The sequence below is a fragment of the Melospiza georgiana genome, chromosome 2, assembly GCF_028018845.1.
Source record: "Melospiza georgiana isolate bMelGeo1 chromosome 2, bMelGeo1.pri, whole genome shotgun sequence".
Lineage (NCBI taxonomy): Eukaryota > Metazoa > Chordata > Aves > Passeriformes > Passerellidae > Melospiza > Melospiza georgiana.
The window spans coordinates 102,593,436-102,620,027 of NC_080431.1; the positions used below are offsets into that span (position 1 = coordinate 102,593,436).

At 39.0% G+C, this 26,592-nt stretch overlaps 1 protein-coding gene across 5 annotated transcripts in view; it reads left to right on the forward strand.

Moving 5' to 3' along the window:
• The window catches only part of GLRA2 (glycine receptor alpha 2), a 121,583-nt gene that overhangs the window by 43,779 nt on the left and 51,212 nt on the right, over positions 1 to 26,592 (forward strand). For all 5 annotated transcript variants that reach the window (XM_058045178.1, XM_058045177.1, XM_058045180.1 and 2 more), the window contains exons 5-7: positions 1,411 to 1,493; positions 2,483 to 2,620; positions 4,842 to 5,056. In XM_058045178.1, the coding sequence (XP_057901161.1) occupies positions 1,411 to 1,493; positions 2,483 to 2,620; positions 4,842 to 5,056 (436 nt within the window). The remainder of the gene's footprint in view (positions 1 to 1,410; positions 1,494 to 2,482; positions 2,621 to 4,841; positions 5,057 to 26,592) is intronic.

Below are 26,592 nucleotides of genomic sequence, written 5' to 3' on the forward strand. Positions count from 1 at the left end.
TCTCTAATTTTCTGATACTGTCATCTTGTTTGCTGTGTCAAGACTGTGTCAAGATGAAAATTGTGTAACTTTTTGTAGGTAACCCACACCTAGGCAACAGCAGTGATGTGGAATGTGGTCTTAGATCTGGGTGAGACAATTTTGATTTTGGTCACCTAAATATCATCTTTGTGTCACAGTGATTTTATGGCTAGAAGTCCCAGCTAGGTGGACTCCAAAACTTCACATGGTGAAGAAATAGACTGAAAGACCTTGAATCAGTTGTATGTGCTAAGAACCACAAAATCATTTTTGGAGAGAGAATATAGTCAATATTTCTCTGTAGAGATCACATGTTTGTGGGACAATTTCATTTCAAGGTTATACTTCCAAACAGGTGACCTGTGAGTTCACTGATATAACTAAAAAATTATTGTCATTGGAATGTGTCAATGTTTCAGTGTCTCTTCAAATCAGACTTGTTACTTCCCTTCATAATAAATGGGCATAGAGGGGTTTTTTTTCCTTGCATTCTTTGTTTCAGAGTGGGGGTTTTTTGAGCTGAATGTAATCAGAAATAAAAATGTACTTTAAAAATATTTAAAACAGAATCATAATATTTATACTGTTTATCAAAGCTAGTTGTTTGTGAGTAGGCCATCTCAATATCTTCATCAGCTAAAAAATGGCTCCTTCTCACACAAAAAAAAGAAAGACGATCTTGAAATAGATTTCAGTCAAATGTTAAAAGGTTAAATCAACTAAAAAAAGGAAGAAAGAAAGAAGCATTAAAAGTATTCCCATTTAAGTAAAGTTATGCTTTATGTGGAACAACAACAACTGAAAAATTAAAACAGAAATATATTTTGTATGATTATGTTCCTTTAGGCTTACTTTCTTCTATCTGTACTCCTTTAATGCAATGTGATTTTTTTTTTTAACTGAATAATGGTTTTTTCCTTCTTTTAGTGGCTGAGCAGTAAGAATGAGGACTTGGAAATAGGATTCATTCCAACAGAACAACAGCACTCTGTTAAAAAACCCTATGGTTGTTGTGTCCTCTGGTTTTTTTTTTGCTTTTCCAAGATAAAACTTAAAACCATGTGTCCCATTACCAGGCGTTTCAGCTTTTGGATTATTTGGTTCGGTATTGTACACAAAACATTCACTGGTGCTTTAGTGGAGAGCATATTTTACTAACCTGATGTCGTCTTCTCTGTCTCTGCTCTGCTCAGCCAGGGCTGAGTGTGTGCTTTGCTGTGAGTGCTGTGAGTGCCTGCTCTGCTCACACATTTTGTCCCCACAGCTCGAGGGGGAGATGAGCCCAGCCTCTGAGGTGTTAAGATTTGGTCTTGATCCTTTGAACTCTAAGTATGGGGCTTTAGATGAAATCTGTACATGTCTAACATATTTTTTCCTTTCTAATTTTAGGCTCACTTTAACCTTGTCCTGTCCCATGGACTTGAAGAATTTTCCTATGGATGTACAGACATGTACAATGCAGCTCGAGAGCTGTGAGTGCTCAGTTGCCTTATCTATCAAATAACAAGTTTTTACCCTAACATTCAGTGATTAGATTGCATTTACATCACCACATTTGTGTGGTGAGACTCAGTATTCCTGTTTCGTAAGGGAATTATGTTTACCACCATATTGTGAGGGTTGCCTGTTTCTGTGCTGTTCCTGCTCCCTTATCCTTCTCCCTCCGGGGTCACATCACCTTACCCATCAGAGGTGCATCACTTCCAGGGGTAAATGCAGCAATTCTCCCTGTATTCTGCACCCTGTGTGAGAGAAATTACTAAACCTCAGGAAAGTGAGAACGATTATTACAGAGCCAGGGATTTGCTATGTCCGACCGAATCAGGCTCACTTTTGGGAAATGGAAATGAAATACCCGAGAAGCAGAGTTCCTATTAGGGATTCCTAAGCTGGTGTGCTACACCCAGGCAAGGCAGGGGCTGGGGAACAGCACACACCCTCCACGCTGTGCAGCACACACCTCAGCACTGCCTCCACCTGCCCAGCTAACAATCACACAAACCCAGCAGTGGCTCAGCTTTGGCAATCCAGTGATCCTTCCCAGTATTCAGTAATTCAGTAGGTACCAGCCTATCCTGAATTTTTTTTTTTTTTTTTTTTTTTTTTTTTTTTTTTTTTTTTATTTATGGAGAAAGGATTTAGCTGTATGGCTATGAACTGTGGGCTGCCACCTGCCTTTTGTGCCCACAGAATCTTAGACTGGTTTGGGCCAGCAAAGTGAGTTTTTAGTGGCAAACCAGGGCAGCACTTCAGAATATAATAGTGTTTACTTCTTGCTTTTAATAGAGTAATGGTGTAGTTATAGCAACCGACAACTAAGAGGAGTTGTGCTGTTAATTGAACAGTTTGAAAATGTAACTGAGACAACACATGTTGCAATAAAAGACATGCTTCTCAGACATAAGAACATTTGCTCTTTTCTGGTCAGTTGCCATCTAATAGACTGATTCCTTTATTGCAGTTGGCTACACCATGAATGATCTGATATTTGAGTGGCTAAGTGATGGACCTGTGCAAGTTGCAGAGGGTTTAACTTTGCCACAGTTTATTTTAAAAGAAGATAAAGAACTTGGTTATTGCACAAAGCATTACAACACTGGTGAGCATTATTCTATTTTTTTCTATCAGTTGTTGCATAGGTATCTCTTGTCATTTTGTAATGGAAAAATATGGGTAAAATTAAAAAAAAATAGATTAAAATTCGATTCAGTCACACTTCTTTTTAAATCAGAATAGAAAGAAATTTTCTCTGTTATTATTTTGAAAGATTTAATTTCAAAGTTCAGTTTAATTTCTTTTAAGTATTCTAATGTCCTTAAAATCATTGAAGTATTTAAAATATTAAAAAACTGATAAAAAAATCTAATTGTTTTGATATTCTTAAAATGAAACTTTTTAACAAACTTACTCTTTTATTAAATATTGTTTAATCACTTTTAAAGTGCTGATTTTTCTGAACTTAGTTTCTTTCTCCAGCATATCACATTTCCAATGAGGAAAAATATTAAATTTTCACCAGCCTTTATGTGTAGTCTAATTTATGAGATGTAGCCTGTGAAAAGACAATATTTTCATTGCTGATCTGAATAGTGTACAGACATGGAATGTTGGGAAATTAGGTGTTTGTTTAATACTTTTGTTTAATACAAAAGAAAGTTTTGTTCTTTCATTTGCTGTTTAGGAGTCTATAATGCTGTGGTTTTTAGCTTTAGTTTTACAGAGAAGAGGAAACTGTTAAAATTTTGATTTAGCTGCTTGGAGTTTATTTAATGGGAACAGCATTTATAGAACTGTTTTCTGGGTGCTTTCTGGGATTAAATATAATCCCTCTCATCTAAAATAGCTTTTTCATCATTTCAGCATAAGAGCTGATCTGGTTGCATCAAATGCATTTGTTTTAGTCTATGAAATAATACAATATGAGGTGTTCTGCCTCTGCCAAAAATAATATCACATTTATTTCTTAGGAAAATTGTTTGGTTTAATTTTTATAAGTGCAGGCTCTCATTTTGGAGCCCAAAGTACCAAGGAAGGAGAACTTTGTGATTGGCACCCCTACCACAGTCTTCTCTGTAGTTTGCTCCTTCAGGTTTAGTGTGAAATTAAAATGTGAATAAAACTTATTACTCAGCCTTCTCCTAAACTCACTGTCCAGGCTGTGCCACAAAGTCTGGAGAGCCTGTGACAGATGGTGCACTTGTGCCATTGCTGCCACAGGTGGCCACCACTGCCCTTCCCAGTCCCCCGGCCAGGAACAGCCTCTGCCCAGGTCTGAGCGTCTGCCTTTTCAGCCACTCACTCATTACAGAACTTGTGGGCTGTCAGAGGATATTATTCAGCTTCCACTCCTTTCTTTGTCAAACAACCTCTGCACTCCCCTTTGTGCTGACTCTTGCACCCCCCATTCAGCATTGTAGACCACCAGAAAAATATAGGGACAGCATAGAAAGGAGCAAACAGTCTAATTTCCCCTGAAAGGGTGAAGGAGGAAAAAAGCATCTGTGTTCATTTTCCAACCAACACAAAAGGGCTTGAAACCATTAGCATGACACTTTAGGAATGAGAGGCTCTCCTGCAGCCTGCCTGGAGTGAGTACCTAGCCCAGAGTAATTCTGAGAGCAGCACAGTGATTGCATTAGTGGCTGATGAGCTGTTGCAGCTCAGGGCTCTGCATCTCCTGCTGCACAACTGCTTCCCCTGTCAGGCACCCCAAAACCTCTGTCCCCCAGGGCTGCTGTGCAGCAGCTATCACTTGTTTGAAGAATCTCTCGCCTCCCACAAGGGATTGGTTTAGGCTTCCTGGAGTAGGATTTTTAGCAAAATTCAAAGTAGACTTTGAGTTGATTCTGCTGTGAGACATTATCCACAGACAGAGGCAAGTGACATGGGCAGAATGAGGAGTGTGATCTACCCTAGGACTGTTAGAGCAGCACTTTACAATTTGTCTGTTCAAACATGATTGCTTAATCTCATGCCTCTAAAAGACTAAAATGCTGTCCCCTTTTAATACTTAATATTATATTTGACTAAAATAAAAGCTAAATGAATTTTGAGAAGAGAAACATTATGTGATATTTTCTGGAGGTGAAACAATTGTGCTAATATTCATTTTCTCAGTTAATATGGAGAACTGGGCATAGTATACTTCAGTGCTCCCGCACTTCCCCCAAGCTGGTATGCAACAAGTGGCTGACCAGTGTTTGTGTATCAGGATCTGCCAACAGTATTAGGTTAGGAAAAAGGCCACACATCTAACTTATGTTCAGAAAACGAGATAAAAATGTGCAAAAAGCATTTATGAAAGTAATTTCATGTTCTAGGAAAGTTTACATGCATTGAAGTCAAGTTTCATTTGGAGCGTCAGATGGGATACTATTTAATCCAGATGTACATTCCTAGCCTGCTGATTGTCATTTTATCCTGGGTTTCTTTCTGGATCAACATGGATGCTGCTCCAGCCAGAGTTGCACTGGGCATCACTACAGTTTTGACAATGACCACGCAAAGCTCAGGATCAAGAGCTTCTCTCCCAAAAGTAAGGAAATAATTTTGTACCATGAATTTGCTCTTAATAAGAAATGTTTGTGCTACTCCTTTAAATTTCACAAAGATCTGTGTAAATATGGATCTGATAAGGGTACATGAGAAAGTGGTAACAGTGTGGTGTTAAATTTGCAATACCCTTCTTGCATTTGAATTAAGGAATGTCTCTGCTGTTTTGGTGGATGGCTGAATGGTGCAGCAGTGTGAATTTTTAATGAGTTTCTACTAGTTTTGACACTTAGGAATGTTTAGAAACCAGATTTTCTGAGGTATTTAGGTATCTTACTGGATTTGTTTCCGACTGGGGACTTTAAAAACACTGGACTGTTAGACTCTTATGTATCTTGATGTTTCTAGATTTGGCACTTAGTCCAATGAATATATAAATATATCCTCCAGAAATGTATATATAAAATACATGTTTGTAACATATATGCAACTAAAAGATTTCTTTGGTGAACCTTTTTAGTGGAGAACTGCTGGTGTCTTTGTTTCACAGCAGAATTTGTCCATATTCCACTCATTCAAGTGTCAGCTGAAGACCTTCATCCTATCTATGCACAAAAATATCCTCTCATTCAAATTTTGTGGTCTTTTTAATCCCGGACAGATGCTGTAGATGAATTTACAGATTAAAGACTGGATTCTCTGTTTAGTCAGGCTGACAGCTCTTTTTAGCATAGGCACAGCCCAAATACTTCTGATAACAGCATTCCCAGCCAAATTCAATGTACAAGGTTTTATACAATTTTCTCAAAGGGATTTCAGAGGTAGGAAAGTTTGCAATAGTCTAAGGAGTTATGAGATACACTCTCTGAAGAGTCCTTTTCCAGCAGTCCAGCATCAAAGGGACTGGGATCAGACTATCAATGAAAAGCACAAATTTTGAGTGTTTGTGTAGATCATGGTCCATTCCAAGAAAGCAGGCTGTATATTGTGATGCTTCACCCTCAGTGTTACATTTGGTCTCATTCCAAATAGGAAAGTTGTGCAAGTGGAGGGAAACTTCAAAAAATATAGGGAAACTCCAAAAGATGCACGGATTGTCTTACTCCTCTGTTAGTAATGAGAAAGTATCACTTAAAAATCTGGTGAGTATATTTAGTTCAGCTTCCCTTACTCACTTGGAGAGATGCATAATTTTCCATACAAACTGAAAGCCTCTCATATATTAACTCAGAATTTCAAACTGAAAATTCATTAAACATTTCTTCAGACAATTCAGTCCATATTACCAGTGAACGTTATGTAAAAAATTTCAGAAAAGATAATCTTGGCAAGAGCATGCTGGCTCTTTAAATAATAAGTTTAGAATAGCTGAAGACTGCGTCTAGATGGCACAACATGAATCCATGTGAAATCTTCCAAGTTTCTTATAAATTGCCTGGCTTGAGAAGTATAGATAATGGAATCACTGTAGTGGAGATTCCCACCCACATTTCCTACTGGGCAAACAAACCCCCTGACAAAAGCTCTGCAGTGCTGGTGTGCCCCAAATGCTTTCAAAGGCCTTTGATCCAACTGAAATGTTTTCCCTTTTGCATTCTGTTGTGTTTGAATAGAAAAGTATTTGCTGAGTGGAACAATGGGAAGATGCAAAATATGTTGACTGTGATATGTTGATTATTGGAGAGGTTCTTCTCCAGCCTCAGGATTAAATACATTTATCTCATCAGCTGTCAGAGAATGGTGGTGCTCTGCTCATACTCCATCTTCTCCTATTCTGCTGTGTTCCTTTGCCAGAAAACAAGCACTAAGAAAAGTATTTCACCAGAAAGCCCAGTACAACTCATTTCAATCAGGCTGTTGCATTTTTTCTGTGTAATTCAGCTGAGCTCTATTTTATAGCTTTGATTTCTATATGTTAGTTAATGCTTGTGGGGGCTTTTGAAGGTGTGTCACTTGACTTAAAAATGTGATTCTAAGTAAATGCCAGCATTCCAGCCAGCTGACTCCCACCTTGGATGATTCAGGTGCTTGGAGAAACATGGGCACCATTCAGGTCCTGAATCACCAGTACCTGATTCCTTAGACATAGAAACAAGATTTTCTTGCTATTGCTATTCCAGGCATTTAGCTATTTTAAAACCCCATCTGTAACTTAATATGAAAATTGTATTTATTAATAAAATCTATCCAGCTGAAATGCACTTAGAAATAAAAATATGAAAAGAATTGAATCAAATCAGTGTCAGATCTGAAGCTTCAAAATTCCTGTTTAAAAATAATGGTTTCCTAAGCCCTGACTACATATTGCCAAAACACAGAAAGTTTGCCTGCCAATGAAACATCCATTTAAAAGTTGTTCCTAGCATGATTGTCTAACAGAATAAGATATTTCAGGAGGGTTATTTTTGCAAGAATACTGAAAAACATAGATGCAACTTTGCTTTGTGAAAGCAGCCTAGGATTGAATACAATATAACTTCCTCATCCTTCTTTGTGTCCTGTTCTTATTAATATAGATTTATGCAATTTAACTTTAATTTACCCAGTTTCATGCAAAGAGTTTTTTTCCATTCTTCTCTATTTTAATAGAGCTTTGCCACAGAAAACAACGAGGTATCACAACTTGCCAGCTTTAAAAGCAATAATTTCTTCACCTAAGAAAGACAAAGAAAAATTGTGATAAGATTCCTTAGGGTTTTTGTCTGTTTCCAAGTCACTATCTAAATGACTAAAGTGTTACTGTTTAGAAGCAATTACCTACGTATTGTTCTCAACCCTGGTGTAAGATAACACAACAATATTCTGTTTGCTTAAAATCACTCTTTTGCATATTAATAATTAACATTCATTTCCATACACTGATTTCATAATAGTAGGTCGTGGCCACACAGACATTAGGCACTCGGCTGTTGAAAATTAAACATAAGATTGAGATTGCTGAATAGAAAGGAAAGGAAAATGAAAGGAAATGAAAGAATGAAATTAATTCAATCTGAAGCTTATATTTGCTGCATATAAGAGAATTATCTAGAATGCACTCTTCTAAATGAAATATATTACTTTGGATTTTTTTTTAGTATTTCTGTGGAATTACTATATTTGGAGTATTTTGTAATGCTGTCTAAGAATATGAGGTGAAATTCCAAGAAATATTCACCATGGAGCCAATCTCTTTTAAAGTGATGAAATTATTTTGTGTATGTTACAGAGAACTTGTGAGGCATCCAGCATCTATTATTATTATTATTTTTGTTATTATTATGTTACCTGAATTGCCCTGTGTTAGGGGCTGGTAAAGAACTCATCCAGAAAGCTGGGATGGAATTCCCTCCTTCCAGTTTGACTAATCCATCACTGGGATGTCCAGGAATGGTGATCCAAAATAGCAGAATTTCTATGATCAGTTCCTCTTCCCACATGTCCATATGTATAAGTACTACCCACATCTGATATTCTCATGTCTGAATTCCCTGGTCACATCATCCCTTTCCACTTAGGAGCTCCATCTGGGTAATGTTTGTGCGCTCAGCTGCACCAGTGGCTCGTGCCCATCAGCCAGCTGAGCAGAAATCCTGGGTGCCAGCTGGGCAATCACTGTGACCACACAGCCACAGGGAATGTCCAGGTAACCCTGAGCTCCCTTTGTGAGCCCTGGGCATGGGGCAGGGCCATCCCTTGCACCTGGGCTGGGCTTTACCTCTGCAGAGGAGCTCCAGTTGTGAACCTGATGTGAGCGACTGTACATCCAGGCAGGGCCCAGCACGTGCTCATCCTCTGGAAGCACCAGTCCCATGGACCCAGAGGGCACCAGGTATCCATCAAAATAGGGACTGAGGGTTGTCTGGGCACCACAAGGGACACCAGGACATCTGTCTTTACTTACAGTCCCACATCTGTACAAGCTGGGGGAGTAAAGCGGGGGAATTCAAGGGCCAGTAGTGCAGAATTGTTAACAAGTGTTACAAAACAGTTATTTTCTTCAGAGCTTTGAAGCACCATTTTCTTGCTATTCTTTTTACTTGTAAATGGCTCTCCTGTTGAATCAACAGAATAAAAAGTTTGAAAGGATTTTCAAAAGAGGCATTTGAAAGAATAATGAGTTCTCTGCTGTGCCAGTTGTGTATTTTTCAGACTGCTTTCTTCTTAAAACACTTACATAAACCAAACCTTAGCAACAACAGTCCAAGAAAATTAGTTACTTTTAATGCCATAAAGCAAAACATTTCAGGATATTTTAAATCAAGTGATGGCAACTGTATTTTACACAGTTGCATAGCATTCATATTGTGTAGCTTTAATGCACAGTGCTTAATGAATGCATTTTCTGTCCCCAGGGAACAATCTGTGCAGAAAAAAGGCTCATTCAAAGCTCACCAAAACTTCTGGGAGTCCTTTCATTCACTTCATTTTGCTTTAAATCACTCCATATATTACCAAATGCAATAAAAGCATAGGTGCAGAGAATTGCAAAACCAAAGCCAAAGAAGTCTATCCCCTTTGGCAGCAAATGACTGTTTTTATGTGTCATCCACTATCCCCCAGATATTTGGAGACTTTTACAGATTCTTTGACTTCTGGCAGGCCAGTCTTTCTTTTTTTGAATGTCAGAAGCTATCAAGTAAAGAAGATACAAGAACACGGCACTTTTGATTGTTTGGGTTTTTTTTTTTTTAATTCAGGTTAAAATGATACCATTATAAGATGGAAAAAAAAAGAGGAGCAATACCAATAAGGACAAAGGAATAGATGCTATTATCAGTGATGATTTTGTTCTGTGTACATTTGCTTCCATAGGAAGTAGGGCACTAAAGGTGATCACTTACTGTTTCATTAGCAAAGCTCAGAGATGATACATTCTGGGGCAGCATTATGGTAAAAAAGCAATAATGAAGTAACTTGGAAGGGAAGCAATCTTTTGACAAATTGCTTTTAGTCTAGTCTCCGGATCTGAAGAGGAAATATGGAAGTAATTTGGCAATCATGAGATTTGTTAATTGGCACTTGGATTATGTGGGTGTCTGTGCATTTTACACACTGCTTAAGTGATTAAGACAACCCTATTGTAATAAGCTGTTTACAAATTCCTGCTGGAGACCTAATGGTCCTAAACCTTGGTACTTTAATGTGTCTGGTCTACATCACATATTTATGTATCCTGATAGTGTTACTGTAAACAAACTTCCAGTTTAAAAAAATTTGTTTAGAATCCTTGAGTATTTTATTGGTTGTCAGTTTTCTAAAAGAGTGAAAGAAGGTATCCTTTCCAAACTCTTGGGCAGTCAGGCTGCATTGTCAGGTAGCCATGAGGAGCTACTCTTCAATCATGTGCCTGCATGGAAATGTTTTAAGAGGCAGTCATTTTATTAATTTCCGGCATTCTTATGTAGCTTTCTTTTCTGTTCCCATTGTAGTTTTGACATAAAACATATATTCCTTCTTTTACTAACACTAAGAGATCTCAAAACCCACTTTAAGTCTTTTTTTGGGGAGGAGTGGGGGTTGACAAAGATAAGTACAACTAATTTTTGTATTGAGACAATATTTCAATATCCATTGGTGTATTCCACACAGTATTTGAATCTGGATATAGAAATCTGTTCTACTCTGTATGATGAAGGAAGTAATGTTCACTGAACCTCATTTTCAACAAAAAAGTTCTGAAAGTAAAAAAAAGCTTTTAAGTAAGTGGACATTTGTTTGCATACTGTGACTTATTGAGACAATTAAATGGGTACAAACCGATTGGAACTAAATATAGACATCTGTGTGTAAGTAGAAGTCCTATAAAATGCTAGAAAAAAATTATTCCTTACGAGTAGTTTATAAGTACCTAATCATAACTTATAGTTCAAGAAAGGTGTTTTCTTGTTCTGTTCTACAGATTTTCATATGTCATTTCTTTATTCTCACTTCATGTCCCTTTAAGTATGCATTCTCAATAGTGGTTTTGAGGCAGGATATTAATGTATGTGTTCTTGAGGGCGGCAGGTTGTTAGAATGGCAGTGGGAGATGTGGTGCATGCATCAGATGATACATGGAGTACCAGGGAGAACTTTCCAGCCTCTTAAAATATTCACAGCACTGTGGCCATGCTAGTGCCAGCTTGAAAATACATCCTTGGCCCCACTTAAAAGAATCTGTGGTGCCCAGAAACTTCTCTGCTACTTCCAGGTACAGCAGCTGGTCTTGTTAAAGACGCCTTGTTTTCTTGAAAATTTTGCCCCTTTGAGACCTAGGTAGATACTTACAGAGCTAGTCTGTGCAGTTACAACTACACTGGGAGCAGAAATCTCAATAAAAATTATGTTGGATGATCTTTGCCACAGTTATATATGCTGTGATCATGCATTCATAATAGGAAGAATTCTTTTTCTTCCATTCCACCACTGTTTCTAGTTCTATAAAACCAAAGTCTTCAGTATTCTGCATAGGTGAGAAGACAAAAGCCAGCAGAATCCATTCTATTTGTGAGAAAAGCAGCAGGAAGAATGATATAAAAGTTAAAACACAGCACCTAAATCTGATGCTAGAAATTATCACATCATTCTGTTCAGCTTGGCTGCAGATATGTGGTACCATGAACAGTCTTTGGGTCTTAAAATGGTTATGTGTGGGTTCTGGAATTTCCCTCTGTCCTTCATTCTCTGCAAAGCTGACTGATGAGATATGACTGCTATGTTGTCTGATTAATACCAATACATTAGGATCTATAGCAGATTCTACTCTATGGAAGTGAAAAATGAATGAGTAAATCAGTCACCTTTTCCACTGTACTCATCTAAACTTCAAAGTTTACTTTTCTGTGTAGTGAAGACGGTGGTATTTACTGTACAACAAAAGCAGTAGTTGTTGTCATGCATGACAGCTAAAAATATGCAATAAGATGTGTCTGAATACCTCTGGGATGTAGTTTGAGTACTCCTGGCACTTCCTCAGCAGGTTTTATAATGCATTCATCTGGGAGGGGTGGCATTCAGCAGAGCCTATTTTGAGCATCAAAGAAGGGTTGAAGTTATTGTGCACACCAGTCTGCTGATTGTTTCATAACCCTGGCACAATACTGGAGCCTTCAGCCTCATTGTCACACCCTTCAGGACTTTCTGGTGGCTTTTAGTGTCTCTCTGAGGAGTGCCTTCTGCTGCTCTTTCACAGACATAAGCACTGCAAACCCTCTCTGAAGCAGTGACCTACTCTGTTGTGGCTCATGCATTTCAAGTAATTGCAAGACTTGACTCTATTAGATCATCTTAGACTATTACTTATGAATATATTCTGTTAATATTTCATTTGCAATAATGTTGATGGGACCCCCTGGAGTCTGTGAAAACCATTTTCATTTGCAGTTTACCTCAAGGCTGCTGCCTTCCAGTCTGAATATCAGTGCTCACTGCACGTGGCTGCTGAAGCAGCTGGGCCATTGACATCTTACTCCCAAAAGTTGGCTTTGAGTGACAATGGAACCATTTGAATTCTGTTACTTGAATGACAGGTCTTTCTTTTCCTTTTGGGAAACGTTTTCATGGGAAAAAATAGTTGCTTCTTGATATTGATACTTAAAAGTATTAACTCCATCTTCTCCTCTCCCTCTTCCCTGCAAGGAAAACAGAGGGAGACAATTTACTTTTTCATGGATGCATCAAACAAACTTCTGCAGGAGCAGGAAATAAATGACTCAGTGTGTCTTGTTTTTACATAAAATATCTATGTTATGACAAAACTACAACTTTAATTCACCAATAGTGCGGCACAATAGTCTTTGCTGAATTAAGATCAGCTTTGGAAATTAAACAATTCTAAACCAGGTATTGCCAAGAAAATTATATAATTTTGGTTTTTGAGGCATGGCCGTGCATTCTAGAATGTGCCCTTATTCACAAACCCTTGTCTTAAAGTTTTAAACCGTGATGAAATATTGACTTTTTCTTCTTATTTCCTCTTCCTAGAAGCTTGGACTTAATTGAGATATCTTGTCTCAGAGAGAAGGGAGCATGAGAATAAAGGGCTTTGATCCTCAGTAGTTTCTATCTGGTGTTAGGCTGCCCTGCCCGTGAGAAGCAGACATGGTGTGCTGTCTTCCCTCACTCTGCCAAAGGTTAAGGCTCTGGAGAGCAGAGCCAGAGCTTTCAGTATGTCTAGAGAGGAACATAATGACTAAGTCACTGCAGAAAATGTAAGCTAAGAAAAAGGGAGAGCACATAACAAATGTTGCTCAGTTCAATGATTCACAGAAAAGATAGTACAATTATGTTTCAACTAGTTATTGATAATGACACTTATAAGGAGAATATATCAATATTTGTCACTTATTGGAGAAACACTTTCTGTTATAAAGTTGAGAAACTAAAAATTGTCTTTAATTACTTCATTGATGTAAATTATTGCATTTTCTGTCTCTTTCCTGCAGAAGGGCACTTTTCTTTGTGTGTGTAATAGCAATTGGAATACTTTATTGATTGATTTGTACTAAAATTTTGTTAACAGTTCTACTGTTTAAATTTATCTGTGGTCATGAGGCATTGATGTCCATCCATTTCTTAAGGGATGATCAACTTGAAATCACCACTTAATTTCTGAGGGAACCACATAGACTGGTGACAGACTGCAATGAGAATACCACCCTCCTGGACCACACCATTCTATGCTTGAGTGTGCTCTGCTCATTAAAAAATGACTTAAAACCACTTTGATTTTCCATAGAACTGACAAAGAATATATGAAAAATTAAGAAAGTAAAGCAGCCGAAATGTCAGGATTATAATAAAAGCTCTTTAGAATAAGACAAAGGCACTCTGTTCTGTTTCTTTTTCTAATTCAAACAATAAAGATACTCACTTGCTTTTTAAAGAAAGCTGTAGTTGTCTGACAGGATCTATTTTATGAGTTTGTTGGCTGCATTTTGCTGTCTCCTGAACATTCTAGCACAAACAGAGTCTGCTCAGAATGAAAACAAAATCCTGTCACTGGGAATGATGTGACTTCAGATGCTCAGGCTTTACTGCTGCCCTTATTTTTGCCAGGGCTCCCAAAGTCAAGGATGACAGGGTTATGTTGTGACAATAGCCCAGATCAACTCATTTATGCATATATCTATGCCCGGATATGAAAAAAACCCCAAACCCAACATTGTTTTTATGTATCTCAAAAGTGATAAAATACCACTCTAGGAAGCTATATGGTCTCTTTTTTTTTTTGGATCTTTTTTTTTATCTACCCCATCTAGTGAGGGGGAAGAAAAACATATAATTATTCTCTTAATTGCTTAATTATTCCCTCTGAAGCTGCTTCATTTCTCATGTTTTAGTAATGGTGTAGTATTGATTTTAACTGGGTATGCTTGCGGATTTTTGGTAAATGAGAATTTTCTTTCCAAACAATTTTCCAGTGCCCTGTTAGTATCAGGATAAACACTGCATTGCTCATGCTAGAAGTGTTCAGTGTCAGCTGCACAGCTGGAACAGACTGGGACAGCCTTCATTGACTGGAACAGCAGACAGATGTTTCACAAAAATGTGTATGTTCTACACATCCTTCCAGGGAAGACCTGTATCCTGGCAAATGATGTCAGGGTGAGTTGTTCAAAGGTAAAATTCTCTTGGTGAGTGCAGTTATAAGAGTGGATTAGCTTCTTACATCAATGAGGTTTCAGTAAAGGCTTTTCCTAAATTGAAAGACATATCTAATTAAAGGCTGTGCATTGCCTGAATATGGGAACTTCACTTCATGGCAGCTCATCTGCCCAGCTTCATTCATGATTTCTGTGATTAGGCTGACTTCCTCCAGATGTACTTCCCTCTTAGTTAAAGCAAGGTGTTTTCTATAGCAGCTGTTGTCCACAGCAGAGTTCAAAATCATCTTACCCAGCTCCTCTGTCTGCCATCTGTGAAAGAGACTTTTAAAATACGTCCTTGGCATTGCTGGCTGCTCTTCTCATTGTGATTTTTTTTTTCCCCTTCAATTTATACTCTTCTGAGATGCTCTTCTAAACAAAAGGCAAGTGAAAATCACCCTGAAGAGAGAATGAAAGTGAATTTTCAGATATGCTATCTCCAGCTAAAAACGAATTCTGCAGTTTACAGCTAAAATCAAATAAATAGTTCTTCCTTTCTCCTCTTTGTGTAGTACACATTGTATTAGATCTGTGCTCCAGCAGTGACAAACACTTTATGTGGGGTCAGGCATTTTCTCTGAGGAACTGCTTTTAGTAAAACATGTCCCTTTGTTGAAGCTATGAAAAAGATACTTTAGTATAACATTTTCATTTGTTGGAAAAATCCCCCAAATAATTTCTGTTGACTTCCAGCCACCACTGTCTGATTTCTCCAAAACATCTTTTTTATTATTATTATTGAAATGCCTCGATACCTGGAAATCAAAATTTAACCAGTCTAAAAATATCCAGAAGTTTTGACATGAAAATGGAAATTATAGAAATTATTCAATTGAGATTATTTAAAAACCCCAAATTTCTGGTTTGTGACTTTTTTTTTACATTTTCTTTTAATTCTAATTTAGAATACATTTCTGAAATGTCAAAAATCTTGAGGGAAGGGGAAAATTGCATACTACTCACATCTAGCATTTCTGAGATACTGGTAGGTGTTTTCTAGCATGAATGATACTAAAGGTTCAGAGAAAAACTGCTCTAATTAAAAAATTACCACACAAGATCAAGCTCAGGCACACAAACACTGAAAAGAAAGGAATAAAATCAAACTGCCTCACATTGAGCTCCAGCCATCTCTTTGTGGCCAACATATGAAGCTTCAAGTTACTGGGGCAGAGTTTGGCCTGTTTGAATTCTGATGTGGCTTAGTGACTTGTAGAAACAATTTTCCAGCTCCAGAAGGGCAAATGTGACTTTCCAGGATAACACTATTTTTTGGCATCCAATTTCTGCTACAGTTTTGTTTTACAGATATTCTGTATTTGGCTTAAGCTTGTCTTGAAAATGTGCAGTCTTCTTTTGAAAATAGAGTTTGGAATTTTATTTCCATAACTACCTGGGCACACTCTTAAAGGGAAGTGTTTTTTAAGACAGGATTCTCTGGCTTTGTCCTCCAGCCAGAGTTCCTTGCTGTGCAATTCTTGTTTGGTCTACAAATGCTGTCCAGACCCGCTGTCTTCTCATTCAGGAAACCCTATGATGAAACCAAGTGACTTTTGAACATTTTTTGTTGTTTGTAAACTACAAATTGAGTTTCTTCTGTCTCTCACTCATTCAATGTCTTTTTCAGCCTTCAATCTTGTATCTTTCTCACTGTGCCAATATAATCTTTTAAAATATAGTAACCACAACTATACTGCTGTGGAAACTCTTCATATACCTTCCTTCTTCCTGCTCCTCCTCCTCTGTGGTGTTTATTGTCTCAGTCATATTCATCATTTCCCCACAGCTTTCCAGTTCCTTTCTGTACCTCTTGAAATAAAAATGGAAAAGTTTCATTAAAATGAGTGGTAACTTAGGAGTATAAGACAGGGTTGGAAAAATTGGTAGTTTATATTCATTTTGGTAGTTCATATTTTTTATGTAATTTTTAAAATTTTTAAATAAAATTTTAAGTTTTTTGATGTAAAAATTGGTAGTTTATATTCATTTTATCCTCTTAAATAGCAGTAGAGTCTTGGGCAGCTGGGAAAAGTGTGATGGCCTGAGAGCCTCCCAGAGGTTCCAGCCAGACAAACAAGTGATGATTTGGGTGTATGGGGGAGGTGAAGTCAGAATTTTTAAGAAGTCTGTGTATCATCAAATGGGAACAATGTGGATTTGTATGGAACATGTAAATGTATGAGTTTCTTTAATTATAAGACAGAAGTGTTCCAGTGACAGCATTAATCTGAGAGAGAAAAAGCTCTTCATGAATAAAGTGGATAGGCAATAATTTCTAATACCCATTGAAGTGAATAAGACAATTTTAAAAATAGTAAAAAATTCAAAATGTAGAACTCCTTTTGGGTTAGGGGAACTGTACCAATGTAACAAGTCACTTGTTCATCTATGCAAGGTAAAAAAGGAAAAAGAAATAACCTTTTAACAGATGGGGCAGGGTGAAGAGAGGAAGAAATATAACAAGACCTTTAATAGTTTAAAAGCAGCTAGTGATGTACTGCTAACATCACTGGTGATGTTGAAGCCACAGATCCAATCTTGTGCTCAGCTTTGGGCCCCTTGCTACAAGAAAGACATTGAGGTGCTGCAGCAAGTCTAGAGAAAGAGCTGGGGGCGGGTCTGGACCTCAGGTCTGATTTGGAGCAGCCGAGGGAGCTGGGGGCGTTTAATCTGGAGAAAAGGGGGCTGAGGTGGAGCCTTACTGCTCTCTACAATATATATATAATATTCTCTTCACTGCCTGGAAGGAGGCTGCAGCCAGGTGGGTCAGCCTCTTTTCCCAGGTGACAAGCAACAGGACAAGAGGAAATGAGCACAAGGAGCACCAAGGGAGGTTTAGATCAGATGTTAGGAAAGATTCTTTTCACAGAAAGGGTTGAAAAGCTGTGGAACAGGAAGGGGTTGAGTCACCAACCCTGGAAGTGCTCAAAAAACCTGTGGATGTGGCACTTGAGAACATGTTTTAAGTAGTGAATGTGGTGTGGTGCAGCTCTGAAAGTTTGACCTGATGATCTTAAAGGTCTTTTCCAACCTTAACAATTTCATGATTCTAAACATGCACTGAAAACATTAATGTGTAGCTCTATGGAATTATCAATAGAGAGCTATTTTTCAGCTGTGATTTGTAAAATCAGACTGAACAAAGAGTGAAATAATGGAAAGAAATTGGGTTCTGTTTGCATTTGCATTTCTCAAGTTGTTCAGAGAAAGCCAGAGAAATTTTTTCTTTTTTTCCTAGTGATGGCTATTTTACTATATACATCTGGTTTTTTAGCAATAAAATTAAATCAGAAAGTAAACAACTGACTTGTAACCCTGAAGTGAGATCCAGCTGTCAAAACTGAAGTGTCTGAAAGTGGTTTTGGACTGTCTTTCTAGCCAGCTGAGAGAAGGAGGCACCTCCCCTGCCAAATTCTTCTGACACTCACATAGGTGTGTGAGACAGGTTAGGTGACCTCTTGTTTCAAGTGTCAAACCAGCAGTGCCAGGCTGACCACTCTGAAAGTCAGATGTCTGAAGCAGTGTGAGGTAAATCCCATTCCAAACATGCAATATGAAATGTACTAAAAAGCACATCATAATGCAGAAATATCACAAATGTTCAAAACTATATATCTTAAACAAGTAGCTATACAAGAGTTTTCTTACCTACATCTATTGTTTGTGTGTGATTAAGCTCAAACCTGTTGTATTTAGGAAAATAAATCAGTTTTTTCCTTCTCACTCTTATTCACGTGCCATGCCAAAAGGGATTAGAAGAAATTAATTGCAGATGAAGTGGTACCCAAATTCTTGTTTCATTTCAGCCTGTTACATGTTTGTTAATCTTAAAGACAACTAGGTTACAGGAGGTGACTGTAAGACCCTGCTCAGAGGAGTGAGGCTGCCCACAGGGCATAATTCTGTCTCCAGTCCCAGTTTTGTAGGCAGAGAGCTGCAACTGCACTATCACAAAGACTCAGTTTGACTCCTGGAGCTGTAAATTAGAAAAGAAAATTGAATACATACAAAGTAAAAATAATTCAAGCATGTGACTTCACAGTGGATTAAAAAATCAATTCTCAACATAAACTGGCATTCTAGGAGGAAATCAGAGGCTGATATCAGTGGTTTCTTCAGTGCACACATTTCTGGATAAAAATGATTTAAACATTTTGAGAAGGGATTGTCATCAACTAAACTTATAAAATCATCCTGCTTATAAAATGCTCACATTTCATATTGACTGGAGCCAATATTGGTTTTCTTACATCATTTAGAGTTATATACCAGTGCAATTTTTACATTTATGCATAGATCTGCCCTGCATTGAGCATTTATGAGATGTTCTGTGAGAGCTCTGGGTTGCACTCATTCACATGCTGGATGTCACTGTGATTATGCACGTTTGAAGGAGGGAGAGGGAAATGCAAGTCTCTGACTTAGGCAGTATCTTTCCCTCTGTGATCAATGCTTGTGTCCAATATATAATTTTAGAGCTTCTTGCTCACTGGGGTCATGTTTTATTTGCTATTCTCTGTGTAAATGCATGTAGAGGTCAGTACGTGAGCAAGGTTCCAAGTGTGTCTCAGAATCTAATATGAAGTATTTAATTGAGTCCTTTGCTCTAGTGTGCCAACAGGCTGCATGGGGAGATCCTACAACCTGTCAGAAAATGAAAAGCTGAGCTTTGCTGGTTAAATTCTGCAGTATTTTGTGTGGATACATGGATTTTTCATATGCATGGAGCAAGCACACACCATAAAACTGAGATCTGCTTTTCAGAGGGAGGCTAAATCTTCAGTTCCTTTACAATGACACAAAACCTCTGACTAACTTACCAACTGGAAAACTTACTTAAGTATATTTATTTTCTAGTGGAAGATTTTTTTTTCTTTAATTAAATCAACATTCTGCAGATAGGTGTCTTCTTTAAATGCAAAATTTAGGGGCTTACAAGTACACCAGGAGAACAAAGAGCTAAACCATATCCCAGAAAACATGTGGCAGTCCTTCTTTATTGAATGATTTTTGATTTATTCCAAATTTGAAAGCTGACATGTCTATGTTGTGTGTGCTCTTGCTATTTCCAGCAGTCCATTAGACAGAATCTGCTGTTAATATCTCAACACTGTTGACATAACCATTTTTGTGATTTACATCTCCCTGTGTTGTCTCTTGGTCACTTCTAAATCTAGGATCCCAAAACAGAAGGAAGTTTTGCTGAGTAAGGAAAACAGATCTGTGAAACCCCAGCTAGTTCCCAATATGCTGCTCTTGTGAAAATGTTTGTTTTTATTTTATTCTACTAGCTAATCTCCAGTGCAAGAGTTTAGCTCTAAAACTAACAGTGGTCACATTACACCTCACTTTTCATGTGCAAATATTTAAATTTTCAGGTGTCATTGTTTATACATGAATTTGGTGATGAAGGCAGAATATTTTGTAATTCAGACTCTCCAAAAATGGATTGAAATGCAAGAATTCTGTAAAGAGATGAAACCAGAAGTGAAATTACATTTTATCTAACAAACAAGCACATTGCCAACTGCAGAAAGCATTCCCCTCCTCTGAGAATTTTATCAAGGCTATTGTGCATGTTCAACAATTCTGCTTACTGCTACATCACAAAAAGCCTTTAACTGTTTCACCATTGCTACCAATGCCCAGCAATAATAGCAGACAACAGCACTGCAACTGGGACTTCAGTGTTAGAATAGAAATTAAGGGAAGTAATTATCCTGCATCCTTTTTGCTTTTAACTGTCATTTCTGATTCTAGGAACTTGGGTGAAAATCTGCAAATTGGTGGTTCCATAGAAAACCATAGCTGCAGTGGAAAAAAAAAAAAAAAGTACAAAGCAGTCTGTTGTTTTACTGTACATGCCACTTGTAAAAATGAACCTGAAGTGAACATATTTATACAAGTGTTTTCAAACAGCACCACATCTTCCCCCCTCCTATCTCTCTTCCTCTCCACATGAACACACTCCATCCAGAGTTGCCAGGATACTGTGAGAAGGGCTGGCTTTGCAGGCTCCCAGCTGCCCCCAGGTACAGAGCTGGGACTGTGGGGAGAGGGCTTCCCTTGCTGGTGTTTCCACGTTGGGTTGGCAGGCTCAGGAGATGTGTGTAGGGAGCACCCCCACAAGCACTCTCAGGGTGAGGTACACCAGCACTGGAGCACGTCCTTCTGGAGACTGACTCCTCCGTGTCCTTCATGGAACGTGCAATGTGTCTTTGGCATTTGTCTCAGCTTCACTGACCTGGAGACTGCCCAGCATCCATGGCTCTTGGAGGAGCAAAAAGAAGGTGCTGATATCAACCACTCTTCACTCCCAGCAGTGCACAGAGGTCCAAGTGATGCTGTGGACTCTGTCAGGGAGCCAAGCACCAGGCCTGGCTGGTGGTAAATATGGATTTTGATCTTACTGGTTGCGGGGTTTTTTTTCAGAACAATCTTATTTTTCTTTATTTGAAAAACCTGATTTGTCCAGTTCAGAAAATTTTCATTGAGACAGGATGCTGTTTTATGATCCAAGAGCAGCTAGCAGAACAAAGCAGAAAACCAGGAAATAGAGATCTCTGAATCTGGTTTTACTCCAAGTACTTCCAAGCTCACACTTCAGGAAATAGGTTCTAGAAATCAGAGAATCCCAGTTTTAGAAACTACAGGGGACAAGCAATTGCACAAGGACTACAGAGAGATGTCATTTAAAAGGGACTGATTGGGTGTCAGTCAGTGGGGCATGAGTACTGTGCATCCCTTTTCTTTCCTGGTTTTTTTCCCTCTCTTTTCCCCCTGTCCTCCACTGTTACTACTATTATTATTATTATTATTATACTATTATTATTATTATTATTATTATTATTATTATTATTATTATTATTATTATTATTATTATTATTATTATTATTATTATTATTATTATTAATTATAGCAGCAGTAGTGTTATTTTACTTTATTTCCCTTATTAAACTGTTCTTATCTCAATTCATGAGTTTTACCTCCTTCTGATTCTCCTCCACACCCCAGCAGGAAGTGGGGGGAGAGTGAGCAGCAAGAGTGAGCTGCATGGCATTTTACTTGCTGGGAATGCCCCAAAGAAGGAAGAAATGATGAATCTGACTCCATGTTCTCAGAAGGCTAATTTATTACTTTATTATGCTATATTATATTAAAGAACACTATACTATACTAAAGGATACAGAAAGGATACTGCTAAATGCCAAAAGATAATAATAATGAAAACTCGTGACTCTTTCCAGAGTCTCAACACAGCTTGGCCCTGATTGGCCAAAGAGTCAAAACAACTCACACCAGAATCCAATGAAAAAACCACCTGTGGGTAAACAATCTCCAAACACATTCCACATCTGAGCACAACACAGGAGCAGCAAATGAGATAAGAACTGTTTTCTTTTTCTCTGAGGCTTCTCAGCTTCCCAGGAGAAAAATCCTGGGTGAAGGGATTTTTTCAGAGAATGTGAATGCCACAGCATGATGCTTAGTTACTGGCTGGGTTAACACATCTGTTCTAGGCTCTGCACCACAGAATGTTACTTGTGAGCTCCAAACCCATTCAAGTGAATAACACAATCACAAGCTGACATAGAGCAGGGGAGCTGCCCTCTGCTCTGACCAACCTGCTACAGCACGTTCACTGAAAAAAAAAAGATTTTTTTACTATTAGCACCTTAGGACACCCTAGGGTTACCAAGACACCCTGTCCTGCAGAGAACACCGGGTGGCATCCCCAGTTTTGATTTACAAACTCATCTGCCATGCTCTTTCCCTGGTGAAGTGTGGGTGAACCCTGCCAGTGGGATGCAGGCTCCTGAGGGAGTTTGGGGACTCGCTGGCAGGCATCTCTTGCCATGCTCTGGCTCGATGTGGAGGCAGGAGAAGAGGTTTGGAGCACTCCCTGCTGTCCCCTGTGTGCTAGGACTCAGTCTTGCTTGAAAGGACCCAACACCAGGCTGAGGTCCCTTGTCCCTGCTTCAGAGGGAGCCAAACAGGGCCTGGATAGAGAAGTTTGCTGGTAGATAAAGTGACACACTCCTCTGGAGACATTAATTCATTTCACTGTGGGTGTGTGCAAATGTGCTCTGCAGTTGGTGACCATATCTGTATATTCACAGGCATGGTTTAATTAATCCTCTTATGGACAGAGCCTACCATGGCATTAAGAGAGCAAATATTTTTAGCCTGTATAAGAAGTCAGTCCTGCCCACTCACATTAAATCCTTTAGAAGGCAACTTATCTACTGCAGGTTAGCTAGGATGACACAGGAAAGTGAGGTTTAGATTATAGTAATTAAAACTTCTTGGGCAAAGGAAGGCTTGTGCAAAGGGACAAGAACAATTGATGACTTCACCTTTTAAAGAAAAAGAACAACTACTTTGCAATGTGCCAGTCCCCCTCCCTGCCCTCAGGGCAGAGGTCCTACTGCTTTTGATTGTGACTTTTATAAAGGTGTGAAAATAAGCCACATTAACTGCTGAGTTCCCATGGCTGACACTGATAGAAGCAAATTGAAAGGACTAAGGCAGAAAAAGCCTTGAGTAGGCAGGATTTTATATAAGAATTATGAACAGTATCTCTCACCTCTTTTTGTTAGTCAGACAGATTTGTACCTCTTCAAAATCATTAGGACAACTGCACACGTGAATTTTTAATATCTGTGCAAACCTTAGAAGAAAATGAAAAGGAAAAGTGAGTTGCTGTTTGCCCCTTCTCAAAGAAATTGCAAAATCCAACAGAATGTCTGCTGCTTATTTGCCTCTATATTCACAATTTAGGTATAGAAAAGCCCTGTAAGAACACCTGAGTATTCTTTCCTGACTACAAATAATGCTTTTAATGATCTTTCATGGCTTTTAGAACCAAAGTGAATTCTTACCCTGAAGTTCCTATTTTATATCCCCAACTCAGCCAAGTTCTACTTTCTGGAAGAAGGAGTTCTAGCATTGCATGTGAGTGTAGGGAAAGTGTTCAGAAGGGTGGGCAAAGGGAGGGACAGTCCTGCAAATACCTGAGGGAACACTGGGCCATGGCAGATACTGTCCTGAAAGTCTGTTGGAGGAGCAGTATTCAGAAACTCAAATAATTGAGATTGGTTTTACTCTTCAATTGCAAGAAACTTTCTTTAAAGCCTTCTATAACCATTTCCTTATAGAGGGCATATACACGGCTCTTGGTGAGAAAATTGTTTTCTGAACATATAATATTTCTTTGGGTTAGAAATTCAAGCAAATATTGGGATACTGGATAAATTGAACCGATGCTTTTATGAGAAAAGGATATCACTCATGAGATTTAACCCACTTACTGTATCAAGGAAATAGCTGTTATTGTTTTGGCATATTTACTTTTTGCTGTTTTTATAAAATGGAGGAAAACTATTTTTATGCATGCCTGATCAGGATAAACTCAATTTTGACTTAAACCAATGTGCTGTGCAACTTAAACACTTTGAAGGAGGACAAAATACAATTTCCAGTGTGAGGGCAGGCAAGGAGAGGCAGAGAGAATAATTTTCCTTTCCATTTTCCTTGCCTTTGGAACAGGTCAGGTATTTCCAGTTGAAAGTAGAAAGCAGCTTATCCTAGCTCAGGTGTGTAAGCATTCATATCAATCTGCCAAGTGCAGTGGCCAGTCTTAAGGAGCCTTTTGAAGCCCTCTTTGTTTTGTCTTTGCCATACCATCCACTCTCCAGCCACAGAACTTTGCTCCGAGATGGGAATCAGAGGAAGAGTCAGAGGAAAGGTGCACCTAAAGTTCTCTTTTGCCTCACTGAAGGTGCCTGTCCCTTCCTGACAGGCTTCAGTTTCACCTCAGAAATGTCTCTGGATCACCCCTGTCCCTGCCTGTGTTCCCTCTGTGGCCACCCCTTTTCCAGCAGCCTCAACTGAGCTCAAGCAGGGGAGGATGTGGGAATATTGGCTCGTTTCCATCAAAGGGTTCAAGGAAACAAGACTGGGGAAAGACACAGGCACCTGCACCTCAGTGCACCTTTCCATCTGGTTCCTGCATGCCCTGGGGACACCCCCCTGCCTCCTCCATGGGCACAGATCAGCTGAGAGCTGAGTTGGTGGGGCAGCCTCTGAGGCAGGGAGCAGAGCCTTTCGAGGGCAGACTCACAGCTTGACAGAGGTAAGAGCAGAGAATCCCCTCAGGGAAAGGGAGAAGGGCTCAACAGGCACCTTTATTGTACATGTGCTGCTTTGTTGGATGGTGATGCTTCCTGTCATCATGATGCTTATAAAGGGTCTCTCATTCCAAGCCCAATCTCTTCTTAGGAACTTTGTCCTAATAAGAGAGAACTCATCTCCTTAAACCCACTTCTTTTTAAATCTGTAGCCCATCATGGCTGCAGCAACTCCTCTGCTGTTATTTGTTTGCATTCTGCTGAATTGCAGTAGATTTAAACTCTCAGCTGCTAAAAATTAAGTCCTTCCCCAATATTGATGGGAATACTTCTGGATGGTCCTGGAAAAATATCCTGGAGTGGCTCTGACCAAAGATCTGCCACCATTATCTTCTGCAGTTTTAGTATTATAAAACTGTGCAGTCAAGGAAACCCTTGTGTAGGCTGCATGGTCACTTTAATTACTTTTTAAAATCTAATTACTTATTTTTTTTTCAGAAAGACAAAATCCACATTTCAGTACCCATTTTGAACAGCCACTGTGAGATGGATCATTTAATTGTGTTCAGTATCAGCTGAGTTATAAAATACATGAGAAAAAGACTTTGAAAGTGTCAGGGATTCACTAATGGAAATTAAAACAATATGCATCTCTAGTTAGTGCTGAGTGAAATATCAAACATCTGCTGCAGGCTATTATAGAGGGAAGCCAAATGAGAAAGGCAAATGTGTAGTCTCAGCTGCAGGGGCTGGAAGGAGACAGCAGGTAAATGCCATTTGGAGGCATCCCTCATCACTCCACATTGCTCCTTGGAAAGCCAAGAGCTTTTCTGATGGAGTCTTCATCTCCTGAGCAGAGGGTATGCAGAGCAGGGAATTGGCAAATGGGCTGGAGATCCTGGGGAAGGGACCTGGCTGTGGGGAATGGAGAAAAACAGGGAGCAGAGAGCGATGGTTACATGTGCAGTGATCAGATGAGGAGGCAAGAGGGATCCCAGGCTTATTCAATTTGCTTTCCACTGTGGAAATTAATTAGTTGTTTGGGAGAGAAGAAAGGCTCAGTAGAGGTGCTTGAGGACAGGGCAGTCAGTAGGAATCAGATGCTTCCTAAGGAAGGGCTCTGAGTCTAGCAGTTTCTAATCTGGGCACTGAGGAGTACTTACAGCACACCCCCATCAAAATTAATTTATTTTCCTGGTGATTACTATTCAGGGCTCAAGGGTTGAGATCCTGTTGTTTAGCTCCTGCCCCTAATTAAGGGCATCTCTTCAGCGTGAGGTACTCTGGAAATAGAGTAGGTACAGGTACAGACACAGATAAGGATTTCCAGCATTCCTTTGGCCAACTGCTTTAAGATTCAGGGTACCCACTCCATTCATTGAGATTTTAGGGCATGGCTCAGGTCCAGAAGCAGATGGATTATGAGGATGTCCATACTCAACAGAGCTTACACACACTGCAAACACAGAGCTTCGACATTTGCTCTTTTTATGTTTTCATACTGCAGGCTCCGATACATGCAGTCCTGTAGAGAGACAGTAATATGGAGATAGAAGCAATGGGAGATACCTAAAACCCCTGGAGGTGCAGCAGGCCCAGGAAGTGTGTTAAACTGCTTGGAAAATCCTCTTCTAGCCCAAGACTACTTGGCATGGTGAGCACATGCACTCACAAAATGTCACCGTTTCACACCAGCCAGCTCCAAGAACCTGCATTCTCCCCGGGGCCCTGCAATTTTACAACAATTGAAAAGTATTTCTATTGTGTTTATCCTCTCCATTTTCACATCAAGGGAGCCTGTCAGCAATTTGCTGTGGGGATGGGTGCTGTACAGAAACACT